The sequence below is a fragment of the Bubalus kerabau genome, chromosome 13, assembly GCF_029407905.1.
Source record: "Bubalus kerabau isolate K-KA32 ecotype Philippines breed swamp buffalo chromosome 13, PCC_UOA_SB_1v2, whole genome shotgun sequence".
Lineage (NCBI taxonomy): Eukaryota > Metazoa > Chordata > Mammalia > Artiodactyla > Bovidae > Bubalus > Bubalus kerabau.
The window spans coordinates 61238261-61257529 of NC_073636.1; the positions used below are offsets into that span (position 1 = coordinate 61238261).

The window sequence follows — 19269 nt, forward strand, 5'->3', positions numbered from 1 at the left end:
TCCATCTCAGGGCCTTTGCACTTCCCATAGCCCAAATATCTTCATGGCTTGTTCCTGCTCTTTATGTCTTTAGCCAAAAGTCTTTATATCATTTACCAAAAGTCTTTTCCTGTCTACTCTATCTGAAATTTCACACACATGCATATACATCCAGCATTTTATGTTTTCCTTCCTGGCTTCATTTTTTCCTAATTAGGTACTAATGTATCTAATAGCATATTTTACTTCTCTATCTTGTTTTTGTTCTTGTCTGTTTCCTTCTTTCAGAGGGTGAGGACCTTTGTCTGTTTGCTCATTGCTGTATTCCTGGTGTCTAGTCACAGTTCCCCAACACCTGATAGGTGTCCACAGATTTTATTAAATGAATGAAGGAATCTCAGACTTTCTTCTGGGATCACTTTCTTTTTGCCTGAAATAGATCCCAAAAAAACAGAGGTTCTCAGCCTGAGCTATACCTTTGAATCACTTGGGGAACTTTTAAAAATCTTATGCCCAGATTAATATCTCGAATCAATTGATTCAGAATATCTGGGATGGGCCCAGACATCAGGAGCTTTTAATGTTCTCTGGTGAGCTTAATGAAAAGACAAGTTTGAGAACTGCTGTTTTAGAATTCCCTGTGGGGTTGGTCTTCTGGTGACAAACTTTTTTGGTTTTTGTTTGAAAAGTCTTTATTTAGACCTCACTCTTTTTAAAGAAATAATTTTATTTATTCATTGTTTGGCTGTGCTGGGTTTTCATTGCCATGCGGGCTTTTCTCTTTTTGCAGTGAGTGGGGCTAACTCTTTAGTTGAGGTGTGCGGGCTTCTCACTGCAGTGGCTTGTCTTGTTATGGAGCACCGACTCTAGGGTGTGTGGGCTTAAGTAGTTGCAGCACAAAGACTCAATAGTTGTGGTTCCCATGCTCTAGAGCACAGACTCAATATTGTGACCCATAGGCTTAGTTGCTCCTTGGCATGTGAGATCTTCCCATATCAGGGATTGAAACAATGTCTCCTGCATTGGCAGGTTGATTCTTTACCACTGAACCACCATGGAAGCCCTTGGGCTTCCTCACTCTTGGTAGACATTTTTGCTGGGTATAGAATTCTAGCTGGGCACCTTGAAGATAGCATTCTGTTGTCTTCCAGCTTCCATGGTTGGTGTTGAGACATCATCACCTGTCAGTCTAACTGCTGTTCTTTCTTTAAATAGCTTTACCAAGAAATAAATTATATACTATAAGATCCACCCATTCAAAGTGTGCAATTTAATGGTTTTTAGTACAGAGTTGTGCAACTATCTCTATCTCATTTTAGAACATTTTTACTGCCCCCAAAGAAACCCTGTATCCATTAGCAGACACCCTCTGTCTCCTACTCTCTTACCCCCCAGAGCTAGTTTACTTTTGCTTTCTATAAATTTTCCTATTTTGGACACTTTATGTAAATTTAATCTTACAATATATGGTTCTTTGTGATTGATTTCTTCCATTTAGCATAATGTTCTTGAGGTTCATCCACGTTGTACTGCTGTTCTTTTGAAAGTAATCTCTGTTTTTTTCTTTTCCCTCTGACTGCTTTTAAGATCTCTGTCTTTGGTGGTGTGCATTTTCACTATGATGTGTCTTTGTGTGAAAACATATGGAGTCTCTTAAATCTGTGATTGATGTCTGCTTTCTATTTCACTAGTTCCCTTGTAGCCACATCTAATCTGTGGTTTAACCCATATGTTAAATGTTTTATTTTCATTATTGTATTTTTCATTTTAGAAGTTCAAATCCATTTAGGTTTTCAAATTCATTACATTACTTGATATAACTTCTTATAGTTTCAAGCTTGTTATAGATTTAAGTGCATTAAATATTTCTCTTTTATAATATGTATCTGACAGTATTGCTATCTGAACTCTGAGTGTCTGTTTCTGCTGGTTTTCACTCCTGTTGGCTTTTCTCTTCTTCTGAGCCTGCTGGTTTCCTAGGTTCACGTTCCTCTCAGCCAGAACACATTTGTACTGGAGGCAGATACATTTTTTTTCAGTGTTCTGGTCTTAGCCTGTTCCTTCAAGGGAAGAGTTGGCACTCATTTTGGACACCCTTCAGCTCAGTGGGTAGACTCTGTAATCACACAAGCCTGGGTTCAGTCCTATGTGTGAGTTAGTCGCTCAGTCGTGTCCACCTCTTTGTGACCCCATGGACTGTAGCCCACCAGGTTCCTCTGTCCATGAATTCTCCAGGCAAGAAAACTGGAGTGGGTTGCCATGCCCTGCTCCAGGGGAATCTTACTGAATCAAGGATCGAACTCTGGTCTCCTGCCTTAGCAGGCAGATTCTTCACCATCTGGGCCACTGGGGAAGCCAATAATAAACATGAAGATCTCACAGAGTTCCTATGCGTTAGGATTTCAGGAACAGCTTCTTAGGTAGTTTTAGCGTAAGCTCTCAGGAGTTATAGTTAAGATGTTGGCTGGGGCTTCAGTTATCTGAAAGCTTGACTGAGGCTGGAGGATTAAAGCCCACTCACAGACTTGGTTGGTGCTGGTTATTGCAGAATGTATAAGTTCCTTGTCACATGCATCTCTCCATAGGCTACTTGAGTGTCCTAGCAACGTGGCACTTGGCTTTTCCTAGAATAGATGATCGGAGAAGGCAATGGCACCCCACTCGAGTACCCTTGCCTGGAAAATCCCATGGACGGAGGAGCCCGGTGGGCTGCAGTCCATGGGGTCGCTAAGAGTCGTACATGACTGAGCAACTTCACTTTCACTTTTCACTTTCATGCATTGGAGAAGGAAATGGCAACCCACTCCAGTGTTCTTGCCTGGAGAATCCTAGGGACAGGGGAGCCTGGTGTGCTGCTGTCTATGGGGTCACACAGAGTCGGACACGACTGAAATGACTTAGCAACAGCAGCAGCAGCAGCAGAATAGATGATCCAGAAGAGCGAGGTAGAAGCCATAATATATGGTCTATCCTTAAAGTCATGCTCTTTATTTTTAGTTTCCTATTAGTTACTGTCAGCCCAGCTTGGGGTAGGAGGGAATTATACAATCCCATGGATACCAGGTGCTACGGATCACTGAGGGCCATCTGGCTATCACATATCAAATGAGATAAGGCACATAAAGCACTTAGAATCATGCTTGGCATGTCATATGTGCCCAGTAAACATTAACCATGCCTAATAAGTGTCCTGGCTCTGCTCTGGGCATGTAGGATCTGCAGAGCAACCATATTTACTCACAAACATTTATTGGGTGACTCTGTGTGCCAGGCGCTGTTATTGGAGTCAGGGAGACAATTATAAACAAAGCAGATACTTAGACTTATGAAACCCACACAGACAGATGAGAATGTCCTGCCAGGTGGTGCTAAGTGCTGTGAAGAACCACAGAACAGGGTGAGGGGAGAGGAAGTGAGGACGGAATAGGGCTACGCTTCTTTCCACGGGAAGCTGGCACAACTGAGGTGGTGGTTCAGATTTTGACCCAGTAAAGCTCCCCACATCTGTGAACCCATCCTAGCATCACAGGCAGGTAGAATTTATGCCCAGGTTATACCAATTTTACAAACAGACACAGAGAGGAGCTAACATGAGTTCTCTGAGTCCCCGAGGAGGCAGGCTTTCTCCAAACACAGAGGTTCTTCAACTTGGATGCTCAACAGCATCACCTAGGGAGATTGTTTTTATTATTATTATTATTTATGTATTTATTTATCTTTGGCTGTGCTGGGTCTTTATTGCTACACATGGGCTTTCTCTACTGTGGCGAGCGGGGGCTATTTTTTGCAGAGAGGAAGCTACTCTTTGTGGTGCAGGGGCGTCTCATTACAGCAGCTTCTCACATTGCAGAGCACGGGCTCTAGGCACACAGGCTTCAGTAGTTGCAGCTTGAGGGCTCTAGAGAGCGGGCTTAGTAGTTGTGGCACAGGAGCTTAGTTGCCCCTGGGCATATGGCACCTTCCCAGACCAGGGATTGAACCCATGTCCCCTGCATTGGCAGGCAGATGCTTAACCACTGGACCACCAGTGAAGTCCCCTTGTTGCTTTTTGAAACCCCAAGACCACCACACGAAGGAGCCGGCACTGAGACCACATGGAGCAGAAATGATCCTCCCCAGCCAAGGCTCTCCCTGGAGACTAGTGAGTGAGGCTGAGCTGCCCCATGGAGCGGTCCGCTGTCTGCAATTGCAGGAGCGAACAGCATCACATTGATTGTCTGTTGACCCAGACAATCACAAACCATGACCTTTGGTGAGTTGTAAAGCAGCAAAGATTGATACAGCCTAGTTACTGGGGAAGAGAATTCCCCTTCCTTCTCTTGTAGCAAGTTTTTCTTATTCTTGGCAATTGACACTAACTGCCCAACAGACAAACTCCAAATTGTAGACTTAACACAGGAAGCTTCGTTTCTTGCTCAGTAAAATCCAGTGTGACTCTGGTAGTCCTCCTCTTGGCTCAGTTCAGTTCAGTTCAGTCGCTCAGTTGTCTCCTACTTTCTGCGACCACATGGACTGCAGCACGCCAGGCCTCTCTGTCCATCGCCAACTCCCGGGGTTTACTCAAACTCATGTCCATTGAGTCGGTGATGCCATCCAACCATCTCATCTGCTGTTGTCCCCTTCTCCTCCCACCTTCAATCTTTCCCAGCATCGGGGTCTTTTCAGATGAGTCAGTTCTTTGCATCAGGTGGCCAAAGGATTGGAGTTTCAGCTTCAGCATCAGTCCTTCCAATGAATATTCAGGACTGATTTCCTTTAGGATGGACTGGTTGGATCTCCTCTATTTTATAGCTAAGGGAACACAAGGCCTCAAGGTGGAAGGGAAAGACTGGTATGGAGGCCTACCAGCTCTCAATCGATTCAGCCCAGAAGTGACCACCCTTACATCACTTCTACACACACGTTATTAGTCAGAACTTGTCCCGTTGCCTGAAAGGGAGGACAGGGCATGTAGGGGAGCACGGGACACAGTGGTGATGCCTGTCTTTGCCACAAAGAACATACCACAGATAGAATTAATTTCTTCATTTGTGTGGTTACCTGTTTAATATCTGTCTCCTCTGTTGGACTGAAGTCCATGAGGGCATGATCATGTTGCATCCATCTCTCATGGGGGCTACCCTACAACTGGCATTAGGAATAGTTGTTGAATTGCTAGTTTAATGAATAATTGGGCAGGTCATGGTGTGATCTTTTGTATTTAGCTCCCAGTTGCAGAGAAAATCCCCAATTAAATGTCTAACAGTTCCTCCCTCCCAGTAACACATATGCATTACCTTTGATATTATAAATCTCTTACACAGTGATCAACCAAAGAATACAAACAGAACATGAAAGTCCCTACTAGTTGCGGCCAGGGGTGTGGCTATGTGCATTGCTTGGTGAGAGAGGATTTACATTTTTATGTGATAGTTCTCATTCAGCTGCCTCAGAGTGGACTTGGCAAAAGCTCCTGCTTCAAGGCAAAAACCAGGTGAGTTTTTCTCTGTTGTGTGGTTTTGGATGAATCTTCTGCTCTCTCTGAACCTCATTTTTCTTGTCAGTGAAATGACAAAAGCACTTGCTTCATAGGGTTGTTGTGAGATGGTGATGAGTCTCTGTGTAATATAGATAAAGACCTGCCACTTGGCAGCCCGTTTTATATGAACTGTTCCCTTGCCCTTGCTACTTGCGCATAGCTTGTGATGGGGCAGGGTCTTTTTGAGGCTGGATGGAAGGGTAAAGGTTGGAGGCAGCTCCATGAGACCCTAGATACAGCTGTGCCCTTTTCTGGGTGATGCTGGGTGCACAGAGAGGAGGCTGACTTGTCCCTGTCTATATCAGCATTTGCTGTGTAACAAAACACTAAAACTCAATGGCTTAAAACAATCATCATTTTATTTAGCCCCTGATCCTGTAAGTCAGTTGGGGAAATTTTCTGGTCTGGGTCAACCTAACTGAACTCTGCATTTTCAGTCAGCTGAAGGGTCAACTGATGGCTGGGCAATCTAGGATAGCCACCCTCACCTGTCTGCAGTTAGCAAGCCATTGAGGGAGCTTCCGCAGTTCTCTTCCTCTGCACTTTTTCGCACTACTCCTCCCTCTCAGAATTTGATTTTGTGCAGGTATCTTTCCCCCACCATCCCAACTCCCTATATGTAGCATGAGCCTCAGGGAAACTGCTGGAGAATTGACATGATAATTAACATAACTGCATTTCCTTTGCTGGTGATTGGTCAGGAGAAGGCACACCCAGGTCTGGCCAATGAGGAATGTGGGCAAGTCTGTTCAGAATGCTCCTAGGAAAGCTTTCCTCATCCCATGGAAAAGCTATGGAGAGAAATACCTAACTTTGATTGAGGGCTTGTTATGCCTGCTGCTGCTGCTGCTGCTAAGTCACTTCAGTTGTGTCTGACTCTGTGCGATCCCAGAGATGGCAGCCCACCAGGCTCCCCCATCCCCGGGATTCTCCAGGCAAGAACACTAGAGTGGGTTGCCATTTCCTTCTCCAATGCATGAAAATGAAAAGTGAAAGTGAAGCTGCTCAGTCGTGTCCGACTCTTAGCGACCCCATGGACTGCAGCCTACCAGGCACCTCCGTCCATGGGATTTTCCAGGCAAGAGTACTGGAGTGGGTTGCCATTGCCTTCTCCACTTGCCACTGCCAGGCACTGTTAATTCTAAGTGCTTTAAATAAAATAACCCATTCAACTTTCTTGGGTTAGGTACTATTATCTCTCATTTTACAGATGAAGTCTCTGCAGTATAGAGTGGTTAAGAAACTTGTCAAGGGTCAAACAGCTAGTGAGTGTTGGAGCCAGGATTTAATTCCAGGCAGCCTGACTCCAGAGAAAGAGTTCTCAGGTACCACCCTCCTCCTTCCTCTCTGATCATGGGTCTGTCTTAGGTGACACCACAGATGGTTGTAGCCATTGTGCCAGCAGTTACCTAGGACAGCAGAGCCAAGACAGAATGAACGTAGGGAGCCAGGGTCCTTTCTAACAGCTCTGTGGTGGTTTAGTCATCAAGTCGTATCCGACTCCTGTGACCTCATGGACTATATAGCCCATCAGGCTCCTCTTTCCATGGGATTTTCCAGGATTTTACTGGAGTAGGTTGCCATTTCCTTCTCCAGGGAATCTTCCTGACCTAGGGATCAAACCCAGTTCTCCCATATTGCAGGCAGATTCTTTACTGACTGAGCCAGATGAATAAATGAGCCCTGAAGCCCATCCCCTCCCTGCCTGTTGACTTCCTGGTTCGTCTCCTTCTTTCTTCCCACTTTGACTCAAGATTTCAGTGACTTGCAGTCAAACAGTACCCTGAGACATCAGAACATCCAGAAAGAACAGAGTGAATGAGAGAAGACCCACTGGGTCTTCTATTCTCATGAACCACTCAGCTGAGATTGAGACACAAGGCCTCTGACCTTTCACCCTGAGGCTGGTTTCAGAGGCACGGAAAACTCATAAGAGATGGGGAGGAGAAGATGGATGAAATATGTAAGAGAGATGACAGCATTTCATAATTCCTTTATGAGGCACAAGATAAAAAATACACACTCATGGCATATAAACCCATAGTGTTAATGTAGGGTCCTGAACCTGAGACTTTCCAGGAGGCCAGGGGACAGAACTTGCCTGATCTTGGTGCTTGGTCCACAGAGGTGGACAGGCCTGGGCCCTCACTCCAAATTACTCTTTCAGTAAGATGAGGACCAGCCTCATGGTTTGCACTCCTGATCTTCCAGCCCAAATCCTTGGCTCAAGCCTGGATGGAGAAGCCCTTGGCCTAGAGGACAGAGCTGCTGGGAGGACAATTCCCAGCCTGGTCTGGGCTCTAGGGTCCTGAATCACAGGGGAGAGGCCTGGAGCTTTTGGCACAGGGATGCTTCCATTCCTCTGAAAAGGCATGAGATACAAAGGCAGCTGGGTTGTTTGTGACAGGGACTGTTCCATGTCAGAGGTGCCTGGGTATCAGCACGAGTGGATGCCAACCCCTGCACTGTGGGTGCTCAGTGTAGACACTGACTCATGGGCATGGAAAGTATTGTCAGCTCTGAGCAGGACTTTGTCTCTGTTATTCACTGCTGTGTTCCCAGCATCTGGAACAGGGCTTGGCACAGGGAGCTCCTGAGAAGGACTCGGTGGGGCACGAGCTCATCTGCACAGGCGTTTGTGTCCAGCATGCTCTGCTCACACCTCCTCCTCTCTCTCTCCCAGAAGGCACTTAAGGCTTGGCTCAGCTCAAAGAGGCAGAAGAGAGCTTAGAGATACCCCAGACTCAATCTGCTGTCTGCAGCTGAGAGTCCAGTAAGGTGACATCAGCCATAGAGACCCATATCTCTTTCTCCTTCCTCCTCTGCTTCCTCCAGCCCCGGCCCTTCGGGGACCACCTGGTCAGCCTCACAGTGGCGGGACCGAGGTAGGGCTGCAGGGATGGCATTTTCCCGCAGCCAAGGGTGCAGCAGGATACCCGAGGCTGTGAGCCGCTCAGTTGGCTCCCTTCGGAGGAGACAGCGGACCAGGCAGCGGGCGGGGGCCGAGAGGCCCTCAGGCAGGGCAAAGGCGCCACGGCGGATCTTGCCAAAGAGCAGGGCAGGCTCTGAGTCCTGGAAGGGGTAGTGGCCGGCCAGCATGGTAAAGAGTGCCACACCCAGGCTCCAGACATCTGCCGCCTTGCCTGAGTAGGATGCCCGGGAACTGAGGATCTCGGGGCCCACATAGGCTGGGCACGCATGCTTGTCCCACAGGGAGTCGTCAGGCCCAGTCAGCACACAGGCATCTTCCAGGTTCTCCAGCACCAGTTTGGTCCTACATGGGCAGAGAGACAGGGAGTCAGTCAATGGGACCCCCGCTTCTACTACCCCACATTGTCACCCTGAGTGGCACCCATTTCCCCAGTACCAGCTTGCATTTGCCAGACATGAGTCAGTCCTGTGAGGCTGGTTGGCTGATCCCATTTTACAGATGAGGAAGTCTAGGCTCAGAGAGGTTTATTCATTTCTCAAGGTCACACAGCAATTAAATCTGAACTAGGACTCTGAGAGGAACACATTTCTCCAAATGTCTCTGGGGTCAGATTCAGGTTCTACTTGTTAACTTGCAATTTGGCCTTGAGTGATGGCTTCACCTGCCTGAACCTTGACTTGGGGGCTGGGGACGTGGGGCTGTGCTGAGGGGCTGAGGGGATTAAAACTCTCTGAAGCCAGATGCAAACTTGGGGTCTAGGCAGGAAACAAAATGAGAAACAGGAAGTGGGGACTGTGTCAACCATCTCAGCACAAACCGACAGTTAATATTTGGGAGTGTCCACAGCGTACCTCACCCTGAGCTAAGCTTGTATCTATCACACCTCATTTCCCCCTCATGCAGCCTGTGAGGAAGATGCCATTTTGCAGCCAAGGGAGCAGGACTGAGACTGAACCTTGGCTCTCTCCTGCCCAGAGCCAGTGTTATAAGCTGCTCATATAGTTCCCAGGGTGCCTCCACGGTACCCCTTTTCCACAAAAGAACCCAGAAATCATATTTTAAAGGAAAAAAAAAACAGGTTTTAAACGGTATTGGCAACCAACTTCAATTAAAACCACAAACGAACATGACCCATATTGATGTATGGCAGAAACCAACACCATATTGTAATTATCCTTCAATTAAAAGAAAGAAAAAAAGGAAACAAGCAAAAACAAAACAAAAAAACCCCACAAATGAACAGGTATGTGGTGCAAAGAAAAAAAAGTGTGTGTGGACCAACCTTAGCAACTTCTGCTTTAAATAACTCCCACAGAGTGTCTAGATTACTTTAATAGTAAGCATAGCATTGCCATTGCTACTAATCTCATTCCTGTGGTACTACTTCCTGGGTGCCCGTCTGAAAATGCTGACCAGTCCTGTCAATCACTGCACTGGGGGTGAGCGGAGATGATAGCATTATTGGCCCATTTTACAGATAAAGAAGTCAAGGCTCAGGCAGATGAAGCCATTGCTCAAAGCCAAACTGCAGGTTAAAGAAGTAGAGCCAGAATTTGGCCCCAGGATGATTCCATTATCTATCATTTACTGATGGTGGGCTCAAACTTTTGCCTTGAAAAGGGAAGAAAGCACTTTTCTCACTTCTGGGAGGTCTGGGGGTGTTGTACTCACCCTAAGCTTGAAATTATTTGAAAAGCTGCATATTAGCTTAAAAATCATTATAAAATTTACATTCTACTTGTTACTCAAAGCATGGTCATTTTAGTATAAAATGTAAAAGGAAATACCATCTTTAAAGGAAAAACCACCTTTAGGACTTCCCTGGTGGTCTAGTGGCTAAGACTCCACACTCCCAATACAGGGGGCCCAGAGTTCAATCCCTGATCAGGGAACTAGATTGCACATGTTGCAACTAAGACTCGGTGCAACCAGATAAATAATAAAATTTTTAAAAAGAAAAGAAAACCACCCTTAGGCAAATATCATAAGAGTAACTGCTATGGAATAGATGGCAGGTGAAATTAGTGGGCAAAAGTGTGAGCAGAAACAGGATATTCACACATAAAGCCTTAAAAACTCTCAAGGTTTTTAATGACAAATAAATGACAAATAATTACCCAAGGTACACCAAGGATAAATTAGAAGCCTTCCAGTGGACAACTTGGCAGAAGCCACTGTAACCAAAGACCGGGGTTAACATCACAGTAGCTCCCCTCAGCAGCCTGAATCTCCTGATAGAACCGGCTGAGAAGGTCCCATGGCTTCTGCTGTATTCTTGCCAAAAAATGCATCACCTCAATCTAAGTGTGACCAGAACATCAGTCAAGGCCAAACCGAGGGGCCTCCTCGGCGGCCACACTCACTTCTCCCGGTTGGTGAAGACGAAGCGCCTTAGCTTGAGGTCGCGGAGGACCAGCCCGTGCTGGTGGCAATGCGCCAGGGCGGCGGCCATCTGGCGGAAGAGCGCGGCGGCCTCGGGCTCCGGGAGGCGACGCCGGCGGCGCACCAGGCTGTGCATGTCCCCGTGCGGCCGCGGGAAGAAGGCGTAGAGGAGCTGCGTGCCGGCCAGGACCTCCGCCGGCCGGGCCACGTGGCCATGATGGGGAAGCCTCCAGTAGGGCTCCAGCACCGCCAGCCTCTCGCAGGCCGGGTACACCTGTGGGCAGAGCGTGGTATGAGCATGGGTGGGGACTCCAGGGGGCAGGCGGCAGGGGCAGGCGGCTGGGGCCGGCCTTGCAGCAGGTCACAGCCGATCCTTTAGGCACTACTGTGGGCGGGGCCCTGTGCCCAGCGCTTCCACTGCATGTCACTCAATAGTGACCCAGCTGAGGGCTGCGTGACCCGCAAGGAGCAGAGCTGGGATTTAAATCCCTGTTCTCCATCATCTGTGCTCTTAGCTACAAGCTCATGTGCTCTTAAACTTGAGATATTCAAAAGTATATCAGGTAACCAGAACAAAAGTAACTAAAACAAGAGGAATCTGGAAGAGTAGACAATACAGAAGTAACCTTATGGTCGTCATCACCCATCATGGCTACCATTCTCTAGCATTCACTGCCCACCCACCCTTTCCTTCATCCCACAAGCAGGCATTGAATGCCCACCTGTGCCTGCCACTGGGACTATAACTTGACTGACAGCCACAGTCCCTGCCCTCCTGGTGCCCACAGTCCAATACATGAGACAGTTAAACAGGCCAAAAAACTAAATACTTACAAATTCTGATGAGCATTGCAAAGGAATGCTGGAATGAAGAATATCTTGGCAGGAGACACCTATTTTAGAAAGTATAGTCCAGAAGGGACTCTGGGAAGTGACCTGAGTGATTGAGATGCCCAAGGAGTAAGCTTTCCAGGTGGGAGTCACAGGCAGTGCAAAGGTTCTGAGGTAGGAAAGAAACTGAGCTGCTCCAGAAACCCAGCCAAAGCTCAGTGTGGCTGGAATGTGAAGGAAGGTGGGGCCTGTGGTGAGCGTGGTGAGGTCATGGGGAAAGATGCTAGGGGCTTATGGACATGAGATGGAAGCCGTTCCATAGTCCTGAAAGGATGTTCAGAGGATGGTGACTTGGAAGCCACATGGCTCATCACTGGCAGAGCAGTCTATGCACTTTGGTTTATCTGCCTTTAAACCCTTTGCTTGTCATTTTGTCTAGGACATATAGCCAATAAAAATAAATAAAGCATATACACATTTAATCCATGAAAAGATGTAAGTACATGTCCTAAAGCAATTGGAGTGGCTTCAAGTAAACAATTCACAAACAGAGACTTTTTTTAAAAATCAAGGCAAGCGCATCCCTGCCTCTGAGCATTTACACTTGCTTTTTCTGCTACCTGAGCATTCTCCTCTAGATACCCACAGGGCTGGCTTCCTCAGTTCAAGACACTATTCAGGTCACCTCCTCCAAGGTGGACTTCCCACCTAAGATCACCTGCACCTTCTCCCCTTCTCTCTCCCCTTTCTCCTAGCTCCTAGTTTTTCTCCATAGCAGTTAAGATCCCTGATATATATGTTACTCATTCACCTGCACCATGAACTGTGATGGCACAGCTTGGCCCACTTTTTAGCCATATGTGGTGCATATTGCATGATGCACAGAGTATACAAGTGCTCACTGAGAGTTTGTTGAATTAATGAATAAGGCGATAGTCTAGAGAGACAGGATGTTGATCTTTCTACATGCCGACCAGAAAAGCCTAGACAATGTGGAAACAACAGGTCAGCTCCGACAGTTCACGCTGGGTGTAGGGACAGGCACTCCCAGTAGATTGCCCTAAATGTTCCTGAATATCTGGGGTCATGTGAAAGCTTCTGACTCCAGCTTGCCATGGTCATTCCTTTCAGTATGGACTTCCCTCCCTAGGGGGACCAGAAAAAACCTGTCATGCTACAGAAAGAGGACCCAGAGTTCATGGGTTCCCTAGAATACCTGGGGTAGACCTAGGAACCTGCATCAAGTGCCCAGAGCCTAGGTAAAGCTGGTGTCTGATGTCCAGATGTGGCCCCGCCCACTGCACCCCCATGAGCAGGAACTGGAGCAACTGCTGCTGCTTCCCCTCATCCCCTGGCCAACTGGATGGAGGCGTCAGTCCCCCTGCCTCTCTGTGCCTTCCCAAGGGGACCCAGCTCCCTTCTACCCCTCCCTGTGTACCTGGGTCTCCCCTATCCTCCTTACCTCTGCCCACCAGAGCAAACCTGCCCTGCTTGTATCTGAACCACCTGTCCTAGCATGGGGTTCAAGGCTCTGGGTTGAACCTGCCTTGGCCCAATTTCAGCTCTGACACCTCCTGGCTTTGTGAGGTGGCAAGTAACCCCAGGGCTTCCTGGGTGGCTCAGACAGTAAAGAACCTGCCTGCAATGCAGGAGACCTAGGTTTGATCCCTGGGTTGGGAAGATCCCCTGTAGGAGGGAATGGTTACCCGCTCCAGTATTCTTGCCTGGAGAACTCCATGGACAGAGGAGCCTGGTGAGTTAGAGTCCAAGAGGTCGCAAAAAGTCAGACACAACTGACTGACTAACACTTTCACTTTCGAGTAACCACAGCTTTCTGAGCCTCAGAACCTGTCCTCTCTCTATAGAATGGGCCCAATAATAGTAACTACCTCATAGACTGTGTGAATATTAGAGAGGATGCAGACTGCACGATCAATATAGTACCTTGTGCACAGCAAATGCCTATAATTAAGCTTTCTCAGGGCCTCCCCTGGTGGCTCAGTGGTAAAGAATCTGCCTGCTAGTGCAGGAGATGCAGGTTTGATCCCTGGGTTGGGAAGATACCCTGGAGAAGGAAATGGCAACCCACTCCAGTATTCTTTCCTAGGAAATCCCACGGACAGGGGAGACTGGCAGGCTACAGTCCATGGGGTTGTAAAAGAATCGGACGTGACTTAGCAACTGAAACAACAGCAACAAATGCTTTCTCATCTCTGTCCTTGTGGGCTGAGACCTGGCAGTGTCCTGTAGGGGTCACGTGGCTCTGCCTATTGCCTGAATTCTGTCAAGAACCCTGATTTCTGTCAGGAGCCCTGGACCTTGCCCTAGGATCCAGGTCTGATGCCATGTGGTTTCATGCATGGCCCTTCTCTGTTGACCTCAGTTTTTCCATCTATAAAATGGTCACGAGTAGGCCCAATGACTTCCATGGTCCCAGGAGTTCTAATGTCTACCATATCTCATCCTTCCCTGGTGCAAATACCTTCAGTGGCTCCCCACAGCCTAGCGGGGCTTCTTCCTAATGCTTTCACAATCCGCGGCTGCTAGCTCTCGTCTGTCAGCCCTGTCTGCATCCCTTTCCCACTCACTCTGGCCATAATGAAGTCCTTTTCATGCTCTGAAGTGCCATGTTCACTCCTCTTGGCCTCTGACAGCTATTTCCCCTTCCTGGAACCCCTTTTTCCCACTTCTCCCTAGCTGACTCCTCCTCAGCCTTTTCTGACTCTGCTTTCTTATATACTAGAGGTTTCTCTTTGCATTCCTGGCCCCTAAACCTCACCCCAGCAACATTTATCACACTATACAGCCTAAGCTCTGTATTCCCCCAGGGCTGGGACCATCTGGTTTACCTTTCTGGTTTCAGCTTGGCCTGGGTATTCACTGGCTGCTTCCCCAGTAAACACAGAACTAAATTACTATAAGGGGCCCTCGGCCCTGGCAATTCTTTAGAGCCAAAGCCTTTTCCCAGCCCCTGTGATGCTCATGGAGATGGCCTCTGGGACATGTACCTTGCAGATGTACTCCGTGCCTGTGGGGCAGTGCAGAGCGCGATAGGTCCGGCTCCCCTCCTCAGGCTCCAGGAGAACATAGGGTCCAAGCCTGGAGGGAGTGGTCACATCGGGAGCATGAACAGGAGCAGGTGGTGGGTTCAGGGTCAGCGGGCAGGAGGGTAGCCTGGGCTGGGGCCCACTTCGAGCTTGTTTCCGGCTGGGACACTCAGTGTCTAGGTCATCATCCAGCTCCAACCGCTTCTTTCTGGAGGGGGCATTTGCTGGAACAGCCAGGGGGCTTGCTCGCATCTAGAAAGAAGGGGAGAAAGGCACTGAAGTCAGGCTACTTGGCGGCTCTTCTCTTCCTCTGCTGGTGGGAGGTTACACCGGCACAGCCTTTATGAAGGGTGACCTGGCAGTGTGCGTTAAATGAACAAAAGCATATAACCTTGATTGGTGTCCCACTTTTGAGAATTTATCTTCCAAATAAAATGCTCACCAAAAAAATTAAATATGTGAAAGGCTGCTCATCAGTGTCATGTCTAACAGCAAAAAGTAGGAAACTCTCCCACATGTTGAGCAGTTGGAGGTTGGTCAAACCATCATGATATAGCCACATAGTGGAATACTATACAGCTCTAAAAAATGATCAAGAACTCTCTACATACTGATGCAATGGTGCAAGTACAAAGTTATTCCTACAGCCCATATGATAGAATCAATTAAACATCCATTGTTAGGACTGGTTAAATACATTATATTTCACCATACGTAAAATAGTTGTAGCCATTTAAGAGATTGAGGAAATCCTTTATGTGCTAATTGGAAAAATCTCCAGAGTGAATTGTAAAGTGAAAAAAAAGTACAGAGGAGAGATGGACTTGATGACTGGTGAGAAGAGGAAGAAAGCTTTTGTACTGTATCTGTTGAGTGCTGTAGCACGGGCAGTTATTACCTCTGAAAGGGAGGGAGGAGTGGGAGGAGGGAGAGGAGGAGAATGGATGATGAAGGATGATGCATGAATGATGTATATACTGAATGTACATATGAATGGATGTTTCTGGAAGGACTAAATATATTGTCAAGTGAACAGAGCTAGCTGCTGAAAAATATACATGAAATGATCTCATTTATTTAAAAAACCCCACAAGTGTGTAATATGATATGTGTAAAAGTGTTAGTAGCTCAGTCGTGTCTGCCTCTTTGTGACCCCATGGACTGTAGCCCTCCAGGCTCCTCTGTCCTTGGAATTCTCCAGGCAATAATACTGGAGTGGATAGCCATTCCCTTCTCCAGGGGATCTTCCTAACCCAGGGTTGAATCTGGGTTTCCTGCATTGCCCACAGGTTCTTTACCATCTGAGCCACCAGAGAAGGCCTATTTGTATACAGGTGTGTAAATGCACAGGAAAAGGTCTAGAAGGACCCAGGCTAAATTGGCCACAGCAGCTTCTGGCCTTCTGGGAGACTCCAGGAGTGGAAGGGATTTAGTAGGGAGGCAAGGGAATGTTCAATTTCAGTATTGTAAAATAAAGATTCTACACTTATTTAGTGCTTGGGTACTTCAAAACAGATGGAGTTTATTTCTTTTCTCAAATGCGAACTTCGTCTGCAATCAACTGATGGCCCAAGAGCTACCAGAATCATAGGATCTACGTGTGGAGTTAGTCCAGCAGCCAGCTCAGTTTTACCATCAGGTGAGAATGAGGCAGGGAGGCAAGGTGGCTGGAAGCCCCAGGATTCACTTACTCAACTGCAGAGGAAGCACCTCCCCCCACCCCGCCCCCACACAGCTATGTCACCGTGTGCCAGTGTGGTGCATAGAGGAGGGCAATGGCATGTTAGGGCAGAAAGGTTCTCTCCAGGACCCATGTGCCCACCCATCCAGGCTCCAGGGGAGGAACAAGGAGCCCAGGTATGAGGTGTTAGAGGACAATGGACTGCAGCCAGGTAAAGACCTTCCCAACAGTCCCAGGCAGGATTAGAGGGAACATCACTCAGAGAAAATTCTAAGGCTGATGCCCACCTCTCCAGTCTTGCTGCTCCCAAATGCATGGGCTGCCTTGGGAGGGAGGGAGCCACCATCTTGAACAAAAAGGCATAATCCCGTTTTGGTGAGAATGCAGTAGGGGGTGGCTGTCATCAGATATTCCCTGGATCTCATCCTGTCTCTGACCCTTCCTGGCTGGGTACCCCTAGGCAAGTTTTTCAGACTTTCTGTGCTTCATCTGTAAAGTGGAAACAGGATGCAAAGTCCATAAGATTTTGTGATGATGAAATGAAAATACAAATAAATTAACACGGCCCTGTTGCATGGTAGGGGTCAGGAAATGGTCACTACCATTGGCTCATTACTATTATTATTCACAGCTGAAGATGCTGAAGTGCTACCTTTGGGAGTCTCAGAAACTTCCCCAGGGATGAGGCTAGGATAACACTCTTTACTGCACTGGTTCTTCCAAGAGTAAAGCAAGATGATCCCTAGGTGTGTAGATGCTTTGTGTACTGCAAAGCGAGACTCCCTGGAGTGACTCTCCCATGGCTACATCAGTATCCCAGGCTGCTCTGGCCTTATCCAGGGCTCAGAGTCTGGTCCTGCCTGGGATGAGCTCCACTGGACAGATAGGGTAACTGAGTTTATAGATGAATACAGGAATTTACAGGCCACAGGGCAAGATTAGAATCTCTGCAGTAGGATGCAGGCAGCGCCTAGTTTCTACCTCTTGCTGGTCCTTGACCCTCCCAGGGGAATAGGGTGGTTCACACCAAACACACATATTCACATAACCCAGGGCATACAGGTGTACACGCGCCCCTCCCAAACACATTCGTCCAAACCGGCCCGCCATGGCACACGGGCAGGGCAGAGAGGGGCATCCATATCCTTAAGTGACACACACCTGGCCCTCCACCGGCAAGGGTGCAAGCACACGCACCCAGAGCTCTCCCAACTATACTCACGACTGTAGGACGGATACCAACAAGGCCACACGCTCAGTCTGTACTCCCCACCCCGACTCCAAGTTCCCACCGAGAAGGCAGTGGGCGGACTCGCAGCACCCTCAGCAGCTGGGCTCCTCCCTTGGGAGCGGAAGCGGCGGGGCGGCAGGAGTACCGCTCGGTCCCCGCCCGCGACCCCCCGCAGAAGGCTGAGCGGAAACCGAGGGCTGCTAGAGGACTGGGAGGGGACCGGCAAAGGGAAAGAGGCTGGGCCCTGGCGCTGAGATAAGCGGCCTTGCCCGCACACCCCAGAATCAACAGGTACAACACACACCATTGGCAGAAAACAGAATACGCGCGCATCCTACAGCTGGCGAACTGGTGGTCATCAGATTCAGCACATCTGTGTGCGCGCACAGCGTCCAGGCCGCCCTTGACCCCGCACCCGCCCCGCCCACAGGCACCCCAGTGCGTCCCGGCACGGCCAGTACCTGCCGCCCAGTGCCCAGGCCCTCCGCACGGTCCTCGGACACACGGCCCCACCCGGAACCCACCGGCCCACGCCGACTCCAGCAAATCCTCACGAACACATCTCACAGGTATTCGGGACCACCCGACTCCCAGGGACCCCACAGACCTCCTCGCACCCAACCACGGACCTCCCCGCACCCAACCACACACCTCTCCTGCCCGCCCCACACTCAGACAGACTCGGAGCGCACACCCTCCTCCCCGGAACACGCCTCCCCAGCCCGCGGGGATCTACGGTCCCGCAGCCCGATCGGCTACACTCGGCGACCCCGCGCTCTGCGGAGCCGCGTCACCTGGACCCAGCGGGAACACTCAGCCAGCGTCGCTCCCCGGACCGCGGGCTTCCTTAAAAGTTGTGTGTGTCTGTGTGTGTGTGTGTGTCACTCGCAGCAACTTCAGCCGCCCCGCCTGCCCGCCCCTCCCGCCCCCACCGAGTACCTTGCCCTAGCACGAGGCGGGGTCCTGGAGCAGAAAGAGCTCAGGGTCGCCTGGCACCCCTCGGTGGCCCGCGCTGCTCCGCCGCCGCCGAGCTCGGCTCCGGGTGCGGCTCTGGCCTCGGTCCGGCAGCAGCAGGACGTGTGCGGAGCCGCCGCCGCTTCCGCTGCGAATGTCTCTGGAGCGCGGAGAGCAGGGCTCCAGCTCCGACCCGAGTGATGTAAACCTGAGTTAATCAGCCACCGCCTGATGCCCTCAGGCCGGGGATTGCACCATCCCCCGCTGAGCCCCGCCCTCCCGCCCGTCACCTCCAAGGGCGCCCCGCCCCTCCCATGCGAACAGCTAGCTGTCCCGGAACCCCTCCCCTTGGCCCTCTAGGGGTGTTTTGCCTCCACCCCCCGACCCCTCCCGCTCAGCGGTCGAAGATTGAAAGCGATGCCAGAGGCTGGCTCTCCCTATCACCTTAGAGAAAGCATTTTGCTTTTCTGAGTCTCAGTTTTCCCATCTGTGAAATGGAAGGAAGAACACCGTTTCTCAGGATGGGTGGAGGAGAAAAAAAGCAAACCCTAACAGTTCCCTGGATACTCCCCTGGTAATAAAGCACTTTCCCACCAGTGCTTTACTGAATGTTTAGGAGAACCCTGGGCCGGTGGGAAGCTCCATTCAACCCATTTTACTAAGGGGCAGCCTGAGGCCCAGCTATGAAAAAACAACCCAGGAGCTTTGCAAAGA

General features: G+C 49.3%; 1 protein-coding gene across 1 annotated transcript; it reads right to left on the reverse strand.

Moving 5' to 3' along the window:
* Positions 1 to 5838: 5838 nt before the first annotated feature.
* Positions 5839 to 18758, reverse strand: TRIB3 (tribbles pseudokinase 3). Its single transcript, XM_055544681.1, has 4 exons — positions 18541 to 18758; positions 14651 to 14941; positions 10793 to 11085; positions 5839 to 8771 (listed from the first exon to the last, which is right to left on the reverse strand). The coding sequence occupies exons 2-4, from the start codon at positions 14939 to 14941 to the stop codon at positions 8282 to 8284; spliced, it is 1074 nt and encodes a 357-aa protein (XP_055400656.1). The 5' UTR covers positions 18541 to 18758; the 3' UTR covers positions 5839 to 8281.
* Between the last annotated feature and the right edge of the window lie 511 nt (positions 18759 to 19269).